Source organism: Trachypithecus francoisi, unplaced genomic scaffold (assembly GCF_009764315.1).
Source record: "Trachypithecus francoisi isolate TF-2019V2 unplaced genomic scaffold, Tfra_2.0 Lachesis_group12, whole genome shotgun sequence".
In the NCBI taxonomy this organism is placed as follows: domain Eukaryota; kingdom Metazoa; phylum Chordata; class Mammalia; order Primates; family Cercopithecidae; genus Trachypithecus; species Trachypithecus francoisi.
The window spans coordinates 112,524,968-112,546,298 of NW_022681457.1; the positions used below are offsets into that span (position 1 = coordinate 112,524,968).

Below are 21,331 nucleotides of genomic sequence, written 5' to 3' on the forward strand. Positions count from 1 at the left end.
CATCAGGGCAGTTGGGTGCCCAGAGAAGGCCAGCAGCCAAGCTCCTGGGGTCTATAGTCTAGTGGCTCCATTCACAGAAACCAGGGACTCTGAACTGGAAGGAATCTAAGAATGCAGCTGGCTCACCTACAACAACGATGGCCGTAAGAGTAACCAATGCCTGTCAAGCACATAGCTACTCCAAATATTCTTTTTTTTTGAGACAGAGTTTCCCTCTTGTCACCCAGGCTGGAATGCAGTGGCATGACCTTGGCTCACTGCAACCTCCGCTTCCCGGGTTGGAGCAATTCTCCTGTCTCAGCCTCCCGAGTAGCTGGGACTACAGGTGTGCACCACCATGCCTAATTTTTGTTGTTGTTGTATTTTTAGTAGAGATGGGGTTTTGCAATGTTGGGCAGGCTGGTCTCGAACTCCTGACCTCAGGTGATCCGCCCGCCTCGGCCTCCCAAAGTGCTGGGACGACAGGCGTGAGCCACCACGCCTGGCCACTACTCCAAATACTCTACACATGGGTCGGGTGTGGTGACTCACACCTATCATCCCAGCACTTTGGGAGGCTGAGGCAGAAGGATCACTTGAACCTAGGAGTTTGAGACCAGCCTGGATAATAACACAGTGAAACTTCATTTCTATAAAAAAATTTTAATGGGGCGCATGCCTATAGTCCCAGCTACTCAGGAGGCTGAGGTGGGAGGATCGCTTGAGTCCAGGAGGCTGAGGCTGCAGTGAGCTATGTTTCTGCCACTGCACATCAGCCTGGGAGACAGTGAGACCCTATCTCAAATAAATAAATAAAATATTCTACATATATCAATCAATTTAATCCTGACAACATCTCTGTGAGAAAGTACTATCATTATTATATTATTTTTATTTTTATACTTTTTTTATTAATTAATTTATTTTTTTTGAGACAGAGTCTTGCTCTTATTGCCCAGGCTGGAGTGCAGTGGTGTGATCTCGGCTCACTGCAACCTCCACCTCCCAGGTTCAAGCAATTCTCCTGCCTCAGTCTCCTGAGTAGCTGGGATTATAGGCACCCGCCACCACGTCCGGCTAATTTTTGTATTTTTAGTAGAGACAGGGTTTCATTATGTTAGCCAAGCTGGTCTCAAACTCCTGACCTCAGGTGATCCACCCACCTTGGCCTCCCAAAGTGCTGGGATTACAGGTGTGAGCCACCGCCCCTGGCCCATTATTGCATTTTATAACGGAAAAAACAAGGCACAGAGAAGTTGCCCGATGTCAACACAGCTAGTAAATGATGAGCTAGGATTAGAACCCAGGCACCTTGGCCCTGAAGTCCTTATTCTGAACCGCTGAACAATGTTGCCTCTAAGACACCAACCCAGAGGTTCAGGCCTGAGAGGAGCTGTTCCCATGCAGCCTGGCCAGTGGATCCCCAGTCCTCTCTCCTTGGCCCGCCCACTGCCTCTTACCCTCTTCTCCGGGTCCAAGAAGATCTTGGTGTAAAACAGCTGGTCGCTGTCGCTGTCCTGGCCCTCCCACTCGGCCACCAGTTTGCTGAGGTTGGGGGCATAACCGATGAAGCCTGAAGGTTGGTGGGTGGGAACACCAAGACAGACCCTTAGCTTCCAGCCTGTAAGCCAGGGGCCTCCTCCCACCCTTCCCTCTCATCCAGCTCCACTCATATGCTCACAAACCCTGCCACCTCTCAGAAGTCCTGAATCGACAGGAGGTGGGGCTGCACGTTGGAAATGGGCCTGCCAGTGAATGCCACTTATTAGTGAGTTCCTACTGACCCCAAGCATAATGGTGCCCACTAACCTGTACTGTTCAGTGCTGGGCACCACATAGATAGTGAAGAAACGGATTGAGCGAGGAGCCCCTGGAGAGCAGAGCTGGGAGGATACAGGCCTGGTGCCCCTTCTTATAGTTATCTGGGAAACTTGGCCCAGAGAAGGGCAAGGCTGGGCCAAGCTCACACAGCGTCTTGGGGGCTGAGACCCGGCATAGTGGGAAAGCCCACATGGGCTCCTAGCCAGAGTACAGACTGGTGACAGGCAACCACAAAAGTAATGGGACACCCCTACTCCTGGGCCTGCGCCAGGGCAAGGCCATCTGGACTGTGCTTACTCTGGACCAGTGGAAAAAAGTCTCTGTTCAGGGCAGGTGGCAGATCCCCATCTGAGGTTGAAAAGAGGCCTGTGGATTTTATTCTCCATGCAGTGGAAAGTCATTAAGTGATGTGTGTGAATTTACATCTTATTTATTTATTTATTTATTTACTTATTTATTTATAAGACGGAGTCTTGCTCTGTCGCCCAGGCTGGAGTACGGTGGCGCGATCTTGGCTCACTGCAAGCTCCGCCTCCCGGGTTTACACCATTCTCCTGCCTCAGCCTCCCGAGTAGCTGGGACTACTGGGCGCCACCATGCCCAGCTAATTTTTTGTATTTTTAGTAGAGACAGGTTTTCATCATGTTAGCCAGGATGGTCTCGATCTCCTGACCTCATGATCCGCCCACCTCGGCCTTCCAAATTGCTGAGATTACAGGCGTGAGCCACCACGCCTGGCCTTGGATTTGCGTCGTTTAAAGACCCCTCTGGCTGCTGGATGGAGAATGGCCTGGAAGGGCATGAAGGTAGGGATTGGCAGAGCAGTAAGGAGGCTCCTACCAAGGGCCAGGAGCCCAGTGAGAATAGCGGCAGTGAACTGTGGGCCGGAGAGAGCAGATTCCAGAGATCTTTAGGAAGTAGGAGGCAGGTGGCCAGGTGTGGTGACACGCGCCTATAATCCCAGCACTTTGGGAGGCCGAGGCAGGTAGATCAGTTAAGGCCAGGGGTTCAAGACCCGCCTGGCCAACACGGCGAAACCCCATCTCTACTAAATATACAAAAATTAGCTGGGCATAGTGGTGCATGCCTGTAATCCCAGCTACTCGGATGGCTGAGGCAGGAGGATTGCTTGAGCCCAAGAGGTGGAAGTTGCAGTGAGCCGAGATCGCACCACTGCACTCCAGCCTGGGCAACAGATTGAGATACCATCTCAAAATTTAAAAAGTAGCAGACAGGCGACTGGCATTGGACAGTAGACTGGCATTGGAGGAGGGCAAGGGAGGAGTCAGGAGTGACTCCTGGGTTCTGTCCGTGGGGCTGCGTGTCTGTTGAATGAGATGAGGAGAACTGCAGGGGAACACATTTGGGATTGAAAAGTCAGGAGCTCTATTCAGGACATTCTGCACTGGAGACCTGTGAGACACCCACATTGCACGTCAAACCAGGGGGGTCCTCACAAAGGCAGGCGATCGACCCCTCTGCTGGGCCAAGCACCCTGCACCCAGGCCTCTCACCTCCAGAGCCCAGGAACCTCTTGCCATCGGAGACCACCGGATACTTGGCCTCCAGCCTGCGGTCTGGGTAGATGAGCTCCTCAGCAGAGAAGACCACCTGGCTCCTGGCCTGCCGGAACTTCTTCAGGAGCTCCCGGGGCCCCGATGCAAACAGCACGTCGTAGCTGTGGCCAGAGCAGCAAGAAGACGGAGCAGGGCAGGGGTGAGCAGGGGCCCAGTGAGGGCACAGACAGGAGGGACCAGGGATCAAGTGCTCCACAAATGGCCCTCTGCCCACGCCAGCCTGGGCCACCATCTGGGAAATGGACCTGTCTGTCTGCAGCCCTGCCTGCCATGTTCCCACCCCAACCCTGGGCAGAGAGATGGTCCCCTTAGCATGTCACTCTTCTCATACTTAAAGTGGGCCCATCACACTCATAGGCCACCTGCTCTTTATCTTTTCACCAAGCTTGGGAATGGGCTTCACTAAGACCGGGAATGGACACCCTAAAACCAGGCAACCGTAGCTAGAGTGGTCCCCCTTCTTCCCCGATGTTCTGGGAGGGGCTCATTTTAGAATATTCTTCTATCTTCCTCTGAGGGACTCAGGCCAGGAAGCCCTGACCCACCTACCTGTCCGTGAAGAGAATGACCAGATCCTCCTTGTCTGCGTGCTTCTCCAGAGCTTTCTTCAGCAGCCGGACCTTCTGCCCTCCACCTGCCGACGTCCCCTTCTCCACATTCCAGTCCTCCCCTAGGCCGAGCGCCTGGAGTGAAACACCCCTTAACATTGACTTTTGGTAAAGAAATATTTTTACAGGGCCAGGCGTGGTGGCTCATGCCAGTAATCCCAGCAGTTTGGGAGGCCAAGACGTGTGGATCAACTGAAGTCAGGAATTCAAGACCAGACTGGCCAACATGGCAAAACCCTGTCTCTACTAAAAACACAAAAATTAGCCAGGTGTGGTGGCACACGCCTCTAATTCCAGCTACTTGGGAGGCTGACACAGGAGAATTGCTTGAACCCGGGAGGTGGGGGTTCCAGTGAGCAGAAACTGCGCCATTGCACTTCAGCCTGGGAGACAGAGCAAGACTCTGTCTCAAAAAAAGAGAAAAAGAAAGAAATATTTTTTTGCTTCTGTGGGTCCAGCAACTCTGACCCTCCCCTGTAAGGAAACCATTCTCCACCTGTGTGACGCTTACCTGTCTCCTGGTGGTCATGTGACCGTGCCTGTCCAATCAGAATGTCCCACCCTTCCTACCCCTCCCACACCCAGAGATTTGAGCATGTGACCCCAGCATGGCCTATCAGCCTCTTCCCTGGGAGTGTTTTATTAAAAACAGAAAAGTCCACAGCCCTTTCACAAAAAGGAAAGGCTGTCTCCTCCTGCTGAAGTTGAGAAACTGGGGCACATGAATCTGTGGCTGGTGGTCATCTTGCCACCACAATGAAAACAAACAGGGCCTAGAGACGGAAAGACAAGGCCCTCACTTTGCTGCTTGAATCCCTGGATCCAGTCATGCCTGAAGCAACTCTCTCCTGCAACCCTCATTCATGTGAGCTAATACACTTGCTTGCTGACTTAATGCCAGTAGATTGCAAGCTCTGTGTAGGAAATGACATGTTCTGTATTGTCTATCACCCTACTGCCAGTGCCCAACCTTGTGCCTGACATAAGGAGGCACTCAGGATACTCATCTCTCTGCAGGGCTCAGCCCCATGGACTGTACACAGAGGACACCAACCCCATGCCAGTGGTCGACTGGGCATTAGCTCATGTTTCTTTTTCCTTTTTTTTTTGAGACAGTTTCACTCTGTTGCCCAGGCTGGAGTGCAGTGACACCATCTCGGCTCACTGCAACCTCCACCTCCCGGGTTCAAGTGATTCTCCTGCCTCAGCCTCCCAAGCAGCTGGGATTACAGGTGTGTGCCATCATGCCCAGCTAATTTTTTTGGTATTTTTAGTAGAGACGGGGTTTCGCCATGGTTGGCCAGGCTGGTCTCGAACTCCTGACCTCAGGTGATGATCCAGAGTGGATCATCGGCCTCCCAAAGTGCTGGGAATACAGGTGTGAGCCCCCACGCCGGACCACTCATGTTTCTTTAGAGCAGTGTTTATAATACAGGGAAGATGTCTAGAGCACGCCCATCCCCAAATTACCTGGAGGAACTTGTGGAAATGCTGATCTCGAGGCCCTGTCCTCTAAACTAGCCTCTCAGGTCAGATTCCTGCACACTAACATCTGAGCATTTCTCTAGCCAACTCTCCACCTCTCCCTCACCCCGTAGACTCATGCTGTGTCCTCTGCTGTGTCTTCCCATTCCTGACTAACTCATTTCCATCCTTCAGGCTTCTAGAAGCCTCCCCTGTGGCCCCAAGTCTATCTCAAGAGCGGTGGTAGTTTGGAAGGGACACTAACTCGTAGGTCCTCCTGCCTACTCCTCACTGTCTCTGCCTCGCCCAGGAAACCCCTTACCTGGATCTTGTAGTTGAAGAACTGAGCGGAGCGCTTGAAGCGACGGAATCCCTCGGTCTCCTTAGTGGCCACCGTGAGGACTAAAAGGTTGTCTGCAGACAGGGGAGGGTATGGTGAATGGGAATGAATGAGGGAGGTGACAGGGAGGTCTTTGTTCCCAGTGACCTGTCAAATTCTTTCAGAAAGTGTCTTCTTGGGCCCATTACAGAACAGGGCCCAGGGAGGAAGGGATGATAGAGCAGGAAATAACCCAGGTTTCCTGTGTCTCCTCCAGGGCTCCCTCCACCCAGTAACTGACTGATATAGTTGGATATTTGTCCCCTTCAAATTGCACGTTGAAATGTGGTCCCCAGTGTTGAAGGTGGGGCCCAGTGGGAGGTGTTTGGGTCACAGGGGCAGATCCCTCATGAATGGCTTGGTGCTATCTCCTTGGTAATGAGTGAGTTCTTGCTCTGAGTTCATGTGAGAGGTGGTTGGTTTTTATTTTTTTGAGACGGAGTCTCACTCTGTCACCCAGGCTGGAGTGCAATGGCACGATCTTGGTTCACTGCAACCTCCACCTCCTGGGTTCAAGCTATTCTCCTGCCTCAGCCTCCCAAGTAGCTGGTACTACAGGAGGGTGCCACCACACCTGGCTAATTTTTGTATTTTTAGTAGAGACGGTGCTTCACCACGTTGGCCAGGCTGGTCTTGAACCACTGACCTCTGGTGATCTGCTTCAGCCTCCCAAAGTGCTGGGATTACAGGCAAGAGTCACCGTCCTGGCCAAAAGAGCTTTTTTTTTTTTTTTTCTTTTTTTTTGAGACAGTATCTCACTCTGTCACCCAGGCTGGAGTGCAGTGGCACGATCTCAACTCACTGCAACCTCTGCCTCCTGAGTAGCTGGGACTACAGGTACTCGCCACCACACCCAGCTAATTTTTGTATTTTTAATAGAGGCGGGGTTTCACCATGTTGGGCCAGGCTGGTCTCAAACTCCTGACCTCAAATGAGCTACATGCCTCGGCCTCCCAAACTGCTGGGATTATAGGCATGAGCCACTGTGCCTAGTGGAGAGCTGGTTGCTTAAAAGAGCCTTGTACTTCCTCCTCTCTCTTGCTCCAGCTCTCACCATGTGACATGCCTGCCATGAATCAAAGCTTCCTGAGGCCTCACTGGAAGCAGAACAGATGCTGGTGGTATGCTTGTACAGCCTACAGAACTGTGAGCCAAATAAACCTCTTTTCTTGAGAAATTACCCAGCCACGGGTACTTCTTTACAGCAACATGAAACAGACAAATACACTGACCAACGTGTCATGAAGCATGTGCTGTAGACAGGAGAGATGTCTACACCCTGAATTATAGGACTGAGTTTCTGGCTTTAGAGGACATGGAAGGAAGAATTTACTCTGAATGTTGACCACCAGGAAGATCTTTCTGGCCAATGATACATATTAGCCCAGGGACAGCAAATACATGGCTCATAGGTCCCTGCTCTCCATGTCTAACCCAGGACAGACATTGCTAATCTATCCCAGTTTTTCCTGCTGAGTATCACATGGTTCTAGATTCTCCCAACACCATGCTTGAGGCTGTTACAACCAATGAGTCAGCCCAGAGTGGAAACTGACTTGAAATCCACTGCTCCACTCCTGACTTTTGGCCAGGGCAGCCATTCCTCCATTTTTAACAAGGAACCTCTCTCAGGCTCTGCAGTGTGGCCTGCCTCTGCAACAGAACCTTCTGGAAATAACTCCCCAGAGAGCATCTCAGGGAGCCCTGGGGAAGCCTCTCCCAGAGCACACTTTGAAGCTGTGTTCTCAGAATTGAGGAGTCTGGAGCTAGCCTGCCTGGTTAGAATTCTAGCTCTGCTCCTTCATAGCCATGTGACCTCGGGCAAGTCCCTATCCCTTCTGAGGCTCAGTTTCCCCCTTGGAAAGGGGGGATAATAACAGTACCTACTTCTCAGGGCTGCTGGAGTAATTAAATGAGATCAGGCATGTAAAATCCTTATTGGGATACTCGGACACATGAAGAGGTATTACTGAAGGCCGGGCACAGTGGCTCATGCCCATAATCCCAGCACTTTGGGAGGCTGAGGAGGGCAGATCACCTGAAATCAGGTGTTCGAGAACAGCCTGGCCATCATGGTGAAACCCCATTTCTACTAAAAATACAAAAATTAGCTGGGTGTGGTGGCATATGCCTGTAGTCCCAGCTACTCAGGAGGCTGAGACAGGAGAATTGCTTGAACCCAGAAGCTGGAGGTTGCAGTAAGCCAAGATCGCACCACCACACTCCAGCCTGGGTGATATTGTGAGACTCTGTCTTGAAAAAAAAAAAAAAAAAAGAGGTATTACTGGTGCTGATTAATGAGAAGCAAATGCCTTGGCCTGGCATTCAAGGCCCTCTCTGATCTGGCAGGTGATATACTCATCCTTCTCCATCATGGTGGCCCTCCTCCAACTGGAGGGGTCTCTCCTTGCTGGGTTCCTCCCATCCTAACATGGCTCCCTCTGTGTCCTCTTTCTTGTTTTTGTTTTTTGTTTTGGGCAGGGGAACCCAATTTCACTCCCGTTGCCCAGGCTGGAGTGCAGAGGCACAATCATGGCTCACTGCAGCCTCGATTTCCTGCACTCAGGTGATCCTCCCACCTCAGCCTCCCGAGTAACTAGGAGGGACTACAGGTGCACACCACCATGCCCAGCTAAATTTTTTAGTGGAGATGAGGTTTTGCCATGTTGCTCAGGCTGGTCTGGAACTCCTGGCCTCAACCGATCTGCCCACCTCGGCCTCCCAAAGTGCTGGGATTACAGGCATGAGCCACCACACCCAGCATGTGTCTCCTTTCCCTAACCTTCTTCCAGGTCCCAGGGCCAGTGACAATGACGTCCCTTCCACCTCTAGGAAGCTTTACTCTGATTTCTCCTTTCCTCTCTGGCCTCCGAGCCACAGGGGCAAGACCCACACCACCGGGATCTTGCCTCATCATTGCAAGTGATGAGACACTTGCCTCATCATTGTCTTAGCTCACTTAGGGTGAGTTTTAGCTCCCTGAGGGTCTGCAGCTTACACTTTTCACCTGGTGGCCAGACTGACAGCAGGCAGGTAAGGCCCTCCCCTCCCACCACCTCAGGAAGTCAGGAAGAATGTAGACTGTAGGAACAAAGGGGCCTGGCTTGCCAGAGGCGGTGGGGCAGGGGGAGCCGGGGAAGGGAGCTGGTCCCAGGGCAGGGGGCTGGCGCCAAGCGGCCCAGAAGAGATTGGCAGGGATCAGCTGGGGTCCCGCGGGAGGAGGGGTGGATACACCAGGCACGTGTGGGAAGGAGAGGCCTCACCACCTGAACCTGGGATCCAGAAACAAGGGGTGCTGCTTACACTTGGGGAAGGGCTCCCCCCAACTCCTGCCAGGACGGTGAAGTCTCCCCCCAGGTAAAGAGAACCAGAGCCACCAGCTCTGAGGCCCTCTTGTCAACATAGGGCTGCTGGGGACAGGAAGAGTGTCACATTTCATGGATGGAAAAAGCCAGTGTGAGAGCATGTGAGTGAGTGAGCGTGTGAGCGTGTGTGTGTGTGTGTGTGTGGGTGGGTGGGTGGGTGGGTGTGTGTGTGTGTGCATGCGCAATTCAGGATTCTTGACGGAACAGGCTCTTGAACTCCAGCAGCAGGGGTTGGGGAAGGGGATGGGGTGGCGTAGCTCAAAACCCCTTTCTCAAGTTCCTGCTTCTCATAACAGCAACAATAATGGCTTGCCTTCATGGAGCGTTTTCTGTGTGCCAGACACTTTTTTTTTTTTTTGAGACAGAGTCTTGCTCTGTCACCCAGGCTGGAGTGCAGTGGCTAGATCTTGGCCCACTGCAATCTCTACCTCCTGGGTTCAAGCGATTCTCATGCCTCAGCCTCCCAAGTAGCTGGGATTACAGGTGCCGGCCACCATGCCCAGTTAATTTTTTGTATTTTTAGTAGAGATGGGGTTTCACCATGTTGGCCAGGCTGGTCTCAAACTCCTCCTGACCTCAAGTGATCGACCTGCCTCGGCCTCCCAAAGTGCTGGGATTAGAGGCATGAGCCACTGTACCCAACTTTTTTTTTTTTTTTTTTTTGATAGATTCTGGCTGTGTCCCCAGGCTGGAGTACAGTGGTGTGATCTTGGCTCACTGCAACCTCTGCCTCCCGAGTTCAAGCGATTCTTATACCTCAGTCTCCCGAGTAGCTAGGATTACAGGTGCACGCTGCCACACCCCGCTAATTTTTGTATATTTAGTAGAGACGGGGTTTCACTATGTTGGCCAGGCTGGTCTCAAACTCCTGACCTCAGGTGATCTGCCTGCCCCAGCCTCCCAAAGTGCTGGAATTACAGGCATGAGCCACCGTGCCCAGCCAACGCTGTTCAAAGCACTTCACACGTACTAACCCCCCACTTTCCAGTTAGGAAACCAAGGCTAGAACTGGCGAGTAATATGCCCAAGGGAGCTAGGAAGCAGCAGCACCAGGACTTGGACACAAGCCTGAACCCAGAGTCTCCTCTCTTAACCTAAATGCATGCACTGCCCAGCCAGGGACAGTGGCCAGGCCATCTGTTGAGAGGGCCCTGTCCCTCCATCTATGTAAGGGAGCTGTCTAGCTGTGCCCTTCCCACATGCCCACTTTCCTTTGCATAACCTGTCTCTTCCCTGTTTTCCAGGGAACAGTGCTGCTGAGAGCCCACACTGGGGCCTTAACAATCCCCAGGTTCCGTGGCTGGGCGCAGTGGCTCACGCCTGTAATAGCAGCACTTGGAGAGGTTGAGGCAGGCGGACCACCTGAGGTCAGGAGTTTGAGAGCAGCCTGGTCAATGTGGTGAAACCCTGTCTCCACTAAGAATATAAAAATTAGCTGGGCGTAGTGGCACATGCCTGTAATCCCAACTACTCGTGAGGCTGAGGCAAGAGAATCGTTTGAACCCAGGAGGCAGAGGCTGCAGTAAGCAGAGACTGTGCCATTGCACTCTGGCCTGGGCGACAAGAGCAAAATTCTGTCTCAAAAAAAAAAAGGCTGGGCGCGGTGGCTCACACCTGTAATCCCAGCACTTTGGGAGGCCGAGGCGGGCGGATCATGAGGTCAGGAGATAGAGATCATCCTAGGTAACATGGTGAAACCTCATCTCTACTAAAAATACAAAAAAAAAAAAAAAAATTAGCCAGGCATAATGGCAGGCGCCTATAGTCCCAGTCATTCAGGAGGCTGAGGCAGGAGAATGGCATGAACCCGGGAGGCGGAGCTTGCAGTGAGCCAAGATCACGCCACTGCACTCCAGCCTGGATGACAGAGCGAGACTCCGTCTCAGAAAACAAAAAAAAAAGCCAGGCATGGTGGCTCACGCCTATAATCCTCGCACCTTGGGAGGCCAAGGCAGGTGGATCACGAGGTCAGGAGTTCAAGATCAGCCTGGCCAAGATGGTGAAACCCTATCTCTACTAAAAATACAAAACTTAGCTGGGCATGGTGGTGGCGGGAGCCTGTAATCCCAGCTACTCGGGAGGCTGAGGCAGAGAACTGCTTGAACCCAGGAGGTAGAGGTTGCAGTGAGCCGAGAGCATGCCACTACACTCTAGCCTGGGCGACAGAGTGAGACTCTGTCTCAAAAACAAAAACAAAAAACAAAACAAACAAAAAAACTCCCGGGTTCCTTGGGCCACGCAGAGCCTGCCTCTCTGGTTGAGGAACCCACGTGATTGTCCAGTTCAGAGGGTCCCAAACCTGCCCACACATCAGCATCACAAGAGAGGTTGTGGAATCCAGGCTTCTAGGCCCTGGGGCTAGGGGTCTGAGATGGGCCCAGGAGTCTGGATTTTTCCTACCTTTCCCAGGTGATTTCTGATATCAAGCCACATTTGGGAATCACTGGTCCAGTCCATCCCCTTGGTCCTCTGACACTAGGCTGCAATGCAGGGGTCTGTCTGGGAGGCGGTTCACAACAAGAGAACTGAAGACAAGCCCTCCAATAAGAGACCCTGGCATGACGTCCTAACATCCCCAAGGAAACAGCCTCAGTAAACCCAGCCTGCACCCCATTCCCTTGACCTGTTGGCAACCCACATTCCTTCACCTAAAGAGGCCTCCAGTCTACCTCCTCCTGGAAGCCCTCCTTCATCTCATCCCATGTGGTCACTCCTTTGCACATGCAGTCTTGGTTTGCCCAGTAGTTGACGTACTGGTACAAACCTGCTCCTTCTCCCTCTGCCAGGCCAGGGCCACATCTTTATTTCCTTGGTCTCCCTCTCCCTCACCATGGCTGGGACTGGGCATGACCAAGACACAGTATACATTCTGGCCCTAAGCAGCAACGTGAGGCGTGACACAGTGGCTCACAACTGTAATCCCAGCACTTTGGGAAGTTGAGGCAGGCAGATCAGTTGAGATCAGAAATTCGAGACCAGCCTAGCCAACATGGTGAAACCTTGTCTCTACTAAAACTATAAAAATTAGCTAGGCTTGGTGGCAAGAGCCTGTAGTCCCAGCTACCAGTAAGGCTGAGGCACGAGAACTGCTTGAACCCAGGAGGCAGAGGTTGCAGCGAGCCAGGGTCACGCCACTGTACTCCAGCCTAGGCAACAGGGTGAGGCTCTGTCTCAAAAAAAAAAAAAAAAAAAGGCCAGGCACAGTGGCTCACACCTGTAATCCCAGCACTTTGGGAGGCCAAGGAGGGCAGCTCACCTGAGGTCAGGAATTCAAGTCCCACCTGGCCAACATGGCAAAACCCTGTCTCTACTAAAAATACAAAAATTAGCCAGGCAGTCGTGCATTGTACATGGTACAAGTTATATGGTGGTGCCTGTAATCCCAGCTACTTGGGAGGCTAAGGCAAGAGAATCACTTGAACCCAGGAGGCAGAGGTTGCAGTGAGCCAAGATCGTGCCACAGCACTCCAGCCCGGGAGACAGAGTGAAACTCTGTCTCAAAAAAAAAAAAAGCAGCAACACGGGAAGGTGATTGCAGGAAGAGCCACCACCACTAAACCCCTGTGAGATACCGTGTGCTGTATGAGGCATGTTATATTCATTATCTTATTTAACGGTCAACACTGTATGAGGAAGGTGATATTTTTAGCCCTGCTTCTTCAGATGAGGAAACTGACGCAAAGAGAGGTTAAATACCTGGCCCAAAGTCACAGAAACTTTAGGTGAAATGGGAATGAGTTGGCATTCTAAATGCCCGTCCTCTTGTCTTCATTTCCCTGTCCGAGAGCCCAGCATCCTAAAATGACAGAGACTCCTGGCTACAGACAGAAGCCAGGGCTTCCAGCCGCCTTCCCTCTGGCCTCTGCAGCAGGAGCACTCAACTCCAGTCACATGGTGAGGTCTTTTCCCAGCTCACTGTTAGGCCAGGCCAGAGAAACCCTTAAGGCATGGATGTGGAAGATTCATTTTCAAGCACCAAGGTCCCTCCCACCTGCTTTCTGTCTGGTCCAGGCCAAGGCCTGGCACCCAGAGCTCTCAGCCCTCCCCACCTTCTTCTGCCCAAAGTCCAGCAATGACTTCCCCAGATGAACCTGTGATCCAGGATCAGCAGAAATCAATGAGAGACAACAGCGGGGATGCTAAAGACAGATTACTGGGCAGGGAACTTAGCCTCTCTGTGCCTCAGTTTCCTCATCTGTAAAATGGGAATAATACAGATGATAGTACCTCCCTCCAGAGACTTTCATGAGGATTCAATGAGCCGATGCCGTAAAGTGCTTGGCACAGTGCCTGCCTTGGTAGTTGCGGGGGTTCTGGCGACAGGATGCCTCCCCTAAAAAGGGGAGCTGTGTCTTGGTAGCTGCTGCCCTGGGGGTCAGGAATAAAGGGGAGCTGCCTTCCTGAGAGCAAGAATGATGCAGAGGGCGGGGTGGCTCAAGCCTGTAATGCCAGCACTTAGGGAGACCAAGGCAGGAGGCTTAATTGAGGCCCTGAGTTCAAGACCAACCTGGCAACAAAGTGAAACCCTGTCTCTATGAAAAATTAAAAAATAAGCCAGGCGTGGTGGCACGCACCTGTAGTCCCAGCTACTCAGGAAGCTGAGGCGGGAGGATTGCTTAAGCCCAGGAGGTGAAGGCTGCAGTGAGCTATAATCATGCCACTGGGCCACAGGAGTTAGCCAGGTGCAGTGGCTCACACCTATAATCCCGGCCTTTGGGAGGCCAAGGTGGGTATGATCACTTGAGCCTGAGGGTTCAAGACCAGCCCGGGCAACACAGTGAGACCCTGCCTGTACAAAAAAACCAAAATTTAGAAACTTTTTTTTTTTTTTTTTTTTTTTTTTGAGACGCAGTCTAGCTCTGTCACCCAGGCTGGAGTGCAGTGGCACGATCCTGGCTCACTGCAAGCTCCGCCTCCCGGGTTTACGCCATTCTCCTGCCTCAGCCTCCCGAGTAGCTGGGACTACAGGCGCCCGCCTCGTCGCCCGGCTAGTTTTTTGTATTTTTTAGTAGATACGGGGTTTCACCGTGTAGACCAGGATGGTCTCGATCTCCTGACCTCGTGATCCACCCGTCTCGGCCTCCCAAAGTGCTGGGATTACAGGCTTGAGCCACCGCGCCCGGCCTAGAAAAACTTTTAAGAAAAGAATGATGTGCGTGGTGGCTCACGCCTGTAATCCTAGCACTTTGGGAGGCCAAGGTGGGTGGATCACCTGAGGTCAGGAGTTTGAGACCAGCCTGGCCAACATGGAGAAAGCACGTCTCTACTGAAAATACAAAAATTAGCCGGGCATGGTGGCGGGCACCTATAATCCCAGCTACTCGGGAGGCTAAGGCAGGAGAATTACCTGAACCCAGGGGGCAGAGGTTGCAGTGAGCTGAGATGGTGCCATTTCACTCCAGCCTGGGTGAGCGAGACTCCATCTCCAAAAAAAAAAAGAAAGAAAAAGAAAAGAATATGTGGAGAGACTGAGGGTGAGTGCTTGGTTGGGGCGTGCCTATGCGATGAGCTCCTGGAAGAATGGGACCTCTGGGCACCCCTGGTTTGACTGTGCCAGCAGATGCCCCCTCCTCCCCAAGCAGTCCCAGCCCAAGGCGTGGGTGGTCACTGTGTGGCCTGAGTCAAAGCACAGTCATGACACACTCAGTCTGCTCTCTGGGGAGGCGGGAATGAATGAAGCCCTTCCGCCCTCCCCCCTCCCCATCCCTTCATCCCCACCCCAGGCTTAAACTGAAGCCAGGAACAGGGTCTGGCAGGAGCTAGGGATGCCCAGCACCTGGGAGCCAACCTTGGCCTCCCCCGGGCCAGCTGCCCACTTAGGTCTCCCCAGACCTGGCCCCACCCCCACACCATCCAGTGCAGCCTGCCTGACTCCCGGGACCCTTCCGTTCTCTAGTAGGGAGCAGCACGACCTGAACGCCCAGCTGAGCCTCTGATCTCTGCAGCTGTCCTTCCCTTACTGCGGCCAAACCAAGGCCTACAGGGAAAGGCAGGAGCTGGAGATCTGCTAGAAGTTTCTGCAAACGGGAGGAAGGGCCGTGGTACATCTGGCCTCGGCTCTAGGGACATCTGCCTGTTTGGATGTTGCCTTTTATTCCCCCAGTTCCCTGTGATGGAAGATGTTGCTTTGTTGAAGCCTTCTTGTGTCTCCCATCTTGTTCTGGAAGCCCTCAGAGGATGGCACAATATCTCTTCCCTCAGACACGGGGTGCTCTATACCCCCCTCCAATTGGGAGCCCCCTAAAAGTGAAAACGGTCCATGTTTCTCTCCATGCACCAAAGCCATGGGTTTTGGGTGTGGGGCCAGACAAGCTGCCGACAGCACCCCACCCACCTCACTCCCCGAGACTCCACAGCAAATCCCCTACTCTACTCCGGCTGAATCCACCTCAGTAGCTGACCCTCCCATCCACCTGCCAGGGAAAGGGAAGAGCTGGCCTCTCTGGGGGGCTGCTGGGGTGCCCCCCACCAAACACACACACTAGTCAGTGGGCTGCTCAGGCAATGCCTGCAGGAAAGATGAGCAATCCACTCTGTCCTGTCCAGCTGGCTGAAGGTCACACCTCAGCTGGGTCTGGGGGAGCTGAGCAGGCTCCCCCAGGCAACATTTCCAGGCATTAGCACCCCCTTCCCATCCAGAGGTGCAGAAATGAACAGTAGGTCTGAGTTCCAGACAACGACCCCACCCCCAACCAGCTCTGGCAACCAGAGACCAGATGTTTAACCTTCCAGGGCCTCAGTCTTCCCATCTCCAAAATGGGATTGATGATTCCTTACTCATCAAAGGGATCCTGGCCGGGCGTGGTGGCTCACGCCTGTAATCCCAGCACTTTGGGAAGCCGAGGTGGGCAGATTGCTTGAGGTCAGGAGTTCAAGACCAGCCTGGCCAACACTGCAAAACCCCGCCTCTACTAAAAATACTAAACTTAGGCATGGTGGCGCATGCCTGTGATTCCAGCTACTTGGGAGGTTGAGACAGGAGAATTGCTTGAACCCTGGAGGCGGAGGCTGCAGTGAGCTGAGATCGTGCCACTGCACTCTAGTCTGAGCAACAAAGTGAGACTCAGTCTCAAAAAAAAAAAAAAAAAAGGAGGAAAGAAAATGAAAAATTGAAAAAAAAGGAAAACAGGTAAGGATCCAAATGGAGAAGGGAAGCAAAGGGCCCAACTCAGACTAGCCTGACATTAGCCCCAGGCCTGGGGATCCGCTCTCTTGTGCATCAGTGAGCACAGATGTGCTTACTATCTACCAGGTGCTCTACCTGGGTTACCTCAGCAGCACACTGATCCTGTCCTCCGCCCACAGCAGCACCCTCTGTGGAGGCTTCCTTGGATCTGCTCTGCCCTCCTCCTGTCACTTGCTGGGGATCAGGGTGCCTAATGCCCTGTCATCAGTCTGGTCCCTCTACAATTGAACTTCCCAGGCTTCATCGTGGGCAGCTAAGGTTTCTCTCCTGGGATGATCTGGGATGTAGGCAGCCCATGTCAGCAGAAGCAGGGGGTTCAAAGGCCCAGAAAACAAGGCCACACAACAGGGCTCCTGGCCAGTGAAGGGACCCAGGCCGAGAGCCCTTTGCACAGCCCAGTGGTCGGCGTTTCCGTCACTGGACTTTCTGAGCTGTCTTACTGCCCTGCTGTAAGCCAGCAGCCCTGGGCCCAGGAGAGAAAATGCCCTTTGCCGAGGGCCTTTCATGGGCCAGGCATTGAGCTGAACTCTCCCCAACATCATCCCCTGGAATCCTTGTTAGAACTCCAGGCGTGAGGTAGTATCACCGGGTCTTGCAGGCTGGAACACCAAACCTCACAGGGAGCAAGCATCGCCGGCTTTACCACTGGGAGACGTGGGGCCTCGGGCACAACCTGGCCCAAGGGAGGTACTCAAGAAATGGCAGTTCCTGGCCGGGCGCGGTGGCTCACGCCTGTAATCCCAGCACTTTGGGAGGCCGAGGCAGGTGGATCACCTGAGATCAGGAGTTTGAAACCAGCCTGGTGGCCGGGCGCGGTGGCTCAAGCCTGTAATCCCAGCACTTTGGGAGGCCGAGGTGGGCGGATCACGAGGTCAGGAGATCGAGACCATCCTGGCGAACACTGTGAAACCCCGTCTCTACTAAAAAATACAAAAAACTAGCCGGGCGAGGTGGCGGGCGTCTGTAGTCCCAGCTACTCGGGAGGCTGAGGCAGGAGAATGGCGTGAACCCGGGAGGCGGAGCTTGCAGTGAGCTGAGATCCGGCCACTGCACTCCAGCCCCGGCGACAGAGCAAGACTCCGTCTCAAAAAAAAAAAAAAAAAAAAAAGAAACCAGCCTGACCAACATGGTAAAACCCCATCTCTACTAAAGATACAAAAATTAGCTGAGCGTCGTGGTATCCGCCTGTAATCCCAGCCACTAGGGAGACTGAGACAGAAGAATCGCTTGAACCTGGGAGGCGGAGGTTGCAGTGAGCCGAGATCGTGCCATTGGACTCCAGCCTGGGCAACAAGAGTCAAACTCTGTCTCAAAAAAAAAAAAAAAAAGAAATGGTGGTTCCTGGCTGGGTGCAGTGGTTCCCGCCTGTAATCCCAGTACTTTGGGAAGCTGAGGCAGGAGGATCACTTGAGGTCAGGAGTTTGAAACCAGCCTGGCCAACATGGTAAAACCTCGTCTCTTCTAAAAATACAAAACTTAGCTGGGCATGATGGCGCAGGCATGTAATCCCAAACTAGTCTGGAGGCTGACACACGAGAATTGCTTGAACCCAGGAGGCAGAGTTTGCAGTGAGCTGAGGTCACACCACTGTACTCTAGCCTGGGGGACACAGCGAAACTCTGTCTCAAAAAACAAAAGAAGGCCGGGCGCGGTGGCTCAAGCCTGTAATCCCAGCACTTTGGGAGGCCGAGATGGGCGGATCACGAGGTCAGGAGATCAAGACCATCCTGGCTAATACGGTGAAACCTCATCTCTACTAAAAAATACAAAAAACTAGCCGGGCGAGGTGGCAGGCGCCTGTGGTCCCAGCTACGTGGGAGGCTGAGGCAGGAGAATGGCGTAAACCCGGGAGGCGGAGCTTGCAGTGAGCTGAGATCCGGCCACTGCACTCCAGCCTGGGCGACAGAGCGAGACTCCGTCTCAAAAAAAAAAAAAAAAGAAAAGAAAAGGAAGAAATGGTGGTTCCCATCCCTGACCCAAAGACCCAAGGGTCGCAGAACCCAGGATCCTTCTAGTGGTACAGTTTCAGGTTCTCCAAGAGGGTAGGCTGAAGGAGGAGAATGCCACGGAAGGTACCGCCAGTTCTGCTTGGCTTTGCTGGGATTGTCTGCAGTCTATGCCCTTCTCAGGACAGCCCTGGAGATGGCCCATGCCAGGGAGGGCTGGGGAGGAGGGAAGCACTCACTCAGGACAGTGGGACACACACTGCAATCCAATCTGCCTTGAGGAAGTAGAAGGAGCGCTAGACTGGTGCCCAGCTGACCTCAGACCAGCCACCTCCGTCTGGACCACCCTGGACAGTCACTTCATCTGTCTGGGCCTCAGTTTCCTCAAGTATAAACTGCAGAGAGGGCCAGGCACAGTGACTCACACCTGTAATCCCAGCACTTTGGGAGACCAAGGTGGGCAGATCACCTGAGGTCAAGAGTTCAAGACCAGCCTGGCCAACATGGTGAAACGCCATCTCTACTAAAAATACAAAAATTACCCAGCGTGGTGGCACATGTCTGTGATCCCAGCTACCTGGGAGGCTGAGGTACAGGAATTGCTTGAACCGGCTGGGGGTGATGGCTCACGCCTGTAATTCAAAGACTTTGGGAGGCCGAGGCAGGCAGATCACAAGGTCAGAAGTTCAAGACCAGCCTGGCCAGCATGGTGAAACCCCATCTCAACTAAAAATACAAAAATTAGCTAGGCATGGTGGCATGTGCCTGTAATCCCAGCTACTTGGGAGGCTGAGGCAGGGGAAACACTTGAACCCGGGAGGTAGAGGTTGCAGTGAGCTGAGATTGCACCACTGCACTCCAGCCTGGGCGACAGAGCAAGACTCCATCTCAAAAACAATAAAAAGAATCGCCTCTACCTGGGAGGCAGAGGTTGCAGTAAGCCGAGATCACACACTGCATTCCAGCCTGGGCGACAGAGCAAGACTCCGTCTCAAAAATAAATTAATTAATTAAATAAAATAAAAAAAATAAACTGCAGAGAGGAAGACCACCCTGGCAGGGGCTCAGCAGACCACAGGGGACATGTGTGAAAGCACAAACTGCTCCACAAAGTGAGCCACACCTTCTACCCCCATCCCTCCCCTGTCCCCCTCAAGACCCCTCACTCCCATAGTAATGAGGTCTCCTGGCTCTGGAACCAGACACCTGGGTGGGTGGGGTAAATCCTGGTTCCAAGGCCCACAAGTTGTATGATCTTGGGCAAGTGAATGAACTCTGGAGCCTCAGTTTGCCCAGCTGTAAAACGGGGATAATAGAAGGAAACACTTACCAGGGTAGCAATCACGCCTAACTGATGCCTTGCCCATAGTGAGCACTCCGCAGTATAGCCATTGCCGGTTATTATTATGAGAACTATTATTATTTGAGCCTTTCTGTGCTGAATGGAACTCAGCTGTCACCCTTTCCTTCCCGAAGGAGGAACCGCAACCCCAAGAGGGGAAGTGATTTGTTCAAGTCACCAGCGAGTAAGTGGACGAGGAGCCGGAACCCAGACTCCCTCTCCAGCCCAGGCCTCCCATTCAGGTCGTTCCCAGGGAGGCAGCCTGGGACCAGCCCTCCCGCCCGGATCCGCGCTCCCGCCCCCGGCCTTCGCTCCCTCACCCTCCGGCTTGGCGTCGCCCTTCGCTTCAGCCAGCAGCAGCCAGCCCAGCGGGGCCAGGAGCAGCAGGGGCCGCATGGCCGAGGTATGAGGATGATCGGCCGACCCGGCGACGCTCGCAGGGCTGGAAACTTCGCGACGGGGCCGCAGGTCCCGCTGCCACGCACTGGGCCCGCCCCCGGGGCGGCAACGCCCCGCCCCTCCACGCCTTCCCCGCCGCCTGCCCCGGGGGGAAGGGTTTTTCTGCAGATGTGCCCAAGCCCCGGCCTCTCCCTGTCTGTGCAGCTCCCGGGGCTTCCGCCAGGCCCTGCCTCCTCCTTCCCTTCTCTGGGGGCTTCACTCCGACCAGGAAGAGGGCGATGAGAGGAGGGCGAGGCCACGATTTTTAGACCCCAGGTTCTGGGCCAACGCTCCATGGCATCGATAACCGTGAGCCCCTGTTTGCTCGCCTGAAAAGTGGGGCTTATGATAGCGTCTGTTCATTGGGTCTTGCACGGGTTAATGGCGATACCTGTAGCGCACTTAGAGCAACCCCAGGTCAAGCCCCAAGGAAGTCAGTTTTCATGATTTCATTAGACCTTCCCCAAACCCAAGAGGTGAGGGTGGGCAGGGATGCGTTCAGAGACACAGACACCCCTGCGTGGCCCACCCAGGCACTGGAAATGCAGGAAGCCGGTCTCCATTCTCCCCAAAAGGCAATCACTTGACCTACTTTTGTGTCCCTGGGAGGCAAACCTCTGAGCCAAGGAAAGTCTCGCCTCTGAGGTTTTTTTGTTGTTGTTTTGTTTTTTTTCCATTTTTTTCAGACAAAGTTGCGTTCAGTTGCCCACGCTGGAGTGCAGTGGCATGATCACCGCTCACTGCAGCCTCAACCTCCCGGGCTCAAGTGATCCTCCCATCTCAGCCTCCCGAGTAGGGGGATCACAGGCCTGAGCCACCATCCCTGGCTAATTTTCTACTTTTTTTTTTTTTTTTTTGAGACGGAGTTTCACTCTTGTTAGCCCAGGCTGGAGTGCAATGGTGAGATCTCCGCTCACGGCAACCTCTGCCTCCCGGGTTCAAGCGATTCTCCTGCTTCAGCCTCCCGAGTAGCTGGGATTACAGGCATGCGCCACCATGCCCAGCTAATTTTCTATTTTTAGTAGAGGCAGGGTTTCTCTATGTTGATCAGGCTGGTCTTGAACTCCCGACCTCAGGTGATCTGCCCGCCTTGGCCTCCTAAAGTGCTGGGATTACAGGCGTAAGCCTCTGCACCTGGCCGATTATTCTACTTTTTGTAGAGACAAGGGTCTCCCTATGTTACCCAGGCTGGTCTCGAACTCCTGGCTCAAGGGATCTTCCTGCCT

At 53.3% G+C, this 21,331-nt stretch overlaps 1 protein-coding gene across 1 annotated transcript in view; it reads right to left on the minus strand.

Annotated features, from left to right (window-relative positions):
- The window catches only part of PLOD1 (procollagen-lysine,2-oxoglutarate 5-dioxygenase 1), a 45,540-nt gene extending 25,078 nt beyond the window's left edge, over positions 1-20,462 (minus strand). Inside the window, exons 1-5 of the mRNA XM_033228331.1 lie at positions 19,988-20,462; positions 5,772-5,863; positions 3,927-4,060; positions 3,315-3,478; positions 1,440-1,552 (exon numbers count right to left, since the gene is read on the minus strand). Coding sequence (XP_033084222.1) covers positions 1,440-1,552; positions 3,315-3,478; positions 3,927-4,060; positions 5,772-5,863; positions 19,988-20,063 — 579 coding nt within the window. The 5' untranslated portion in view covers positions 20,064-20,462. The remainder of the gene's footprint in view (positions 1-1,439; positions 1,553-3,314; positions 3,479-3,926; positions 4,061-5,771; positions 5,864-19,987) is intronic.
- Between the last annotated feature and the right edge of the window lie 869 nt (positions 20,463-21,331).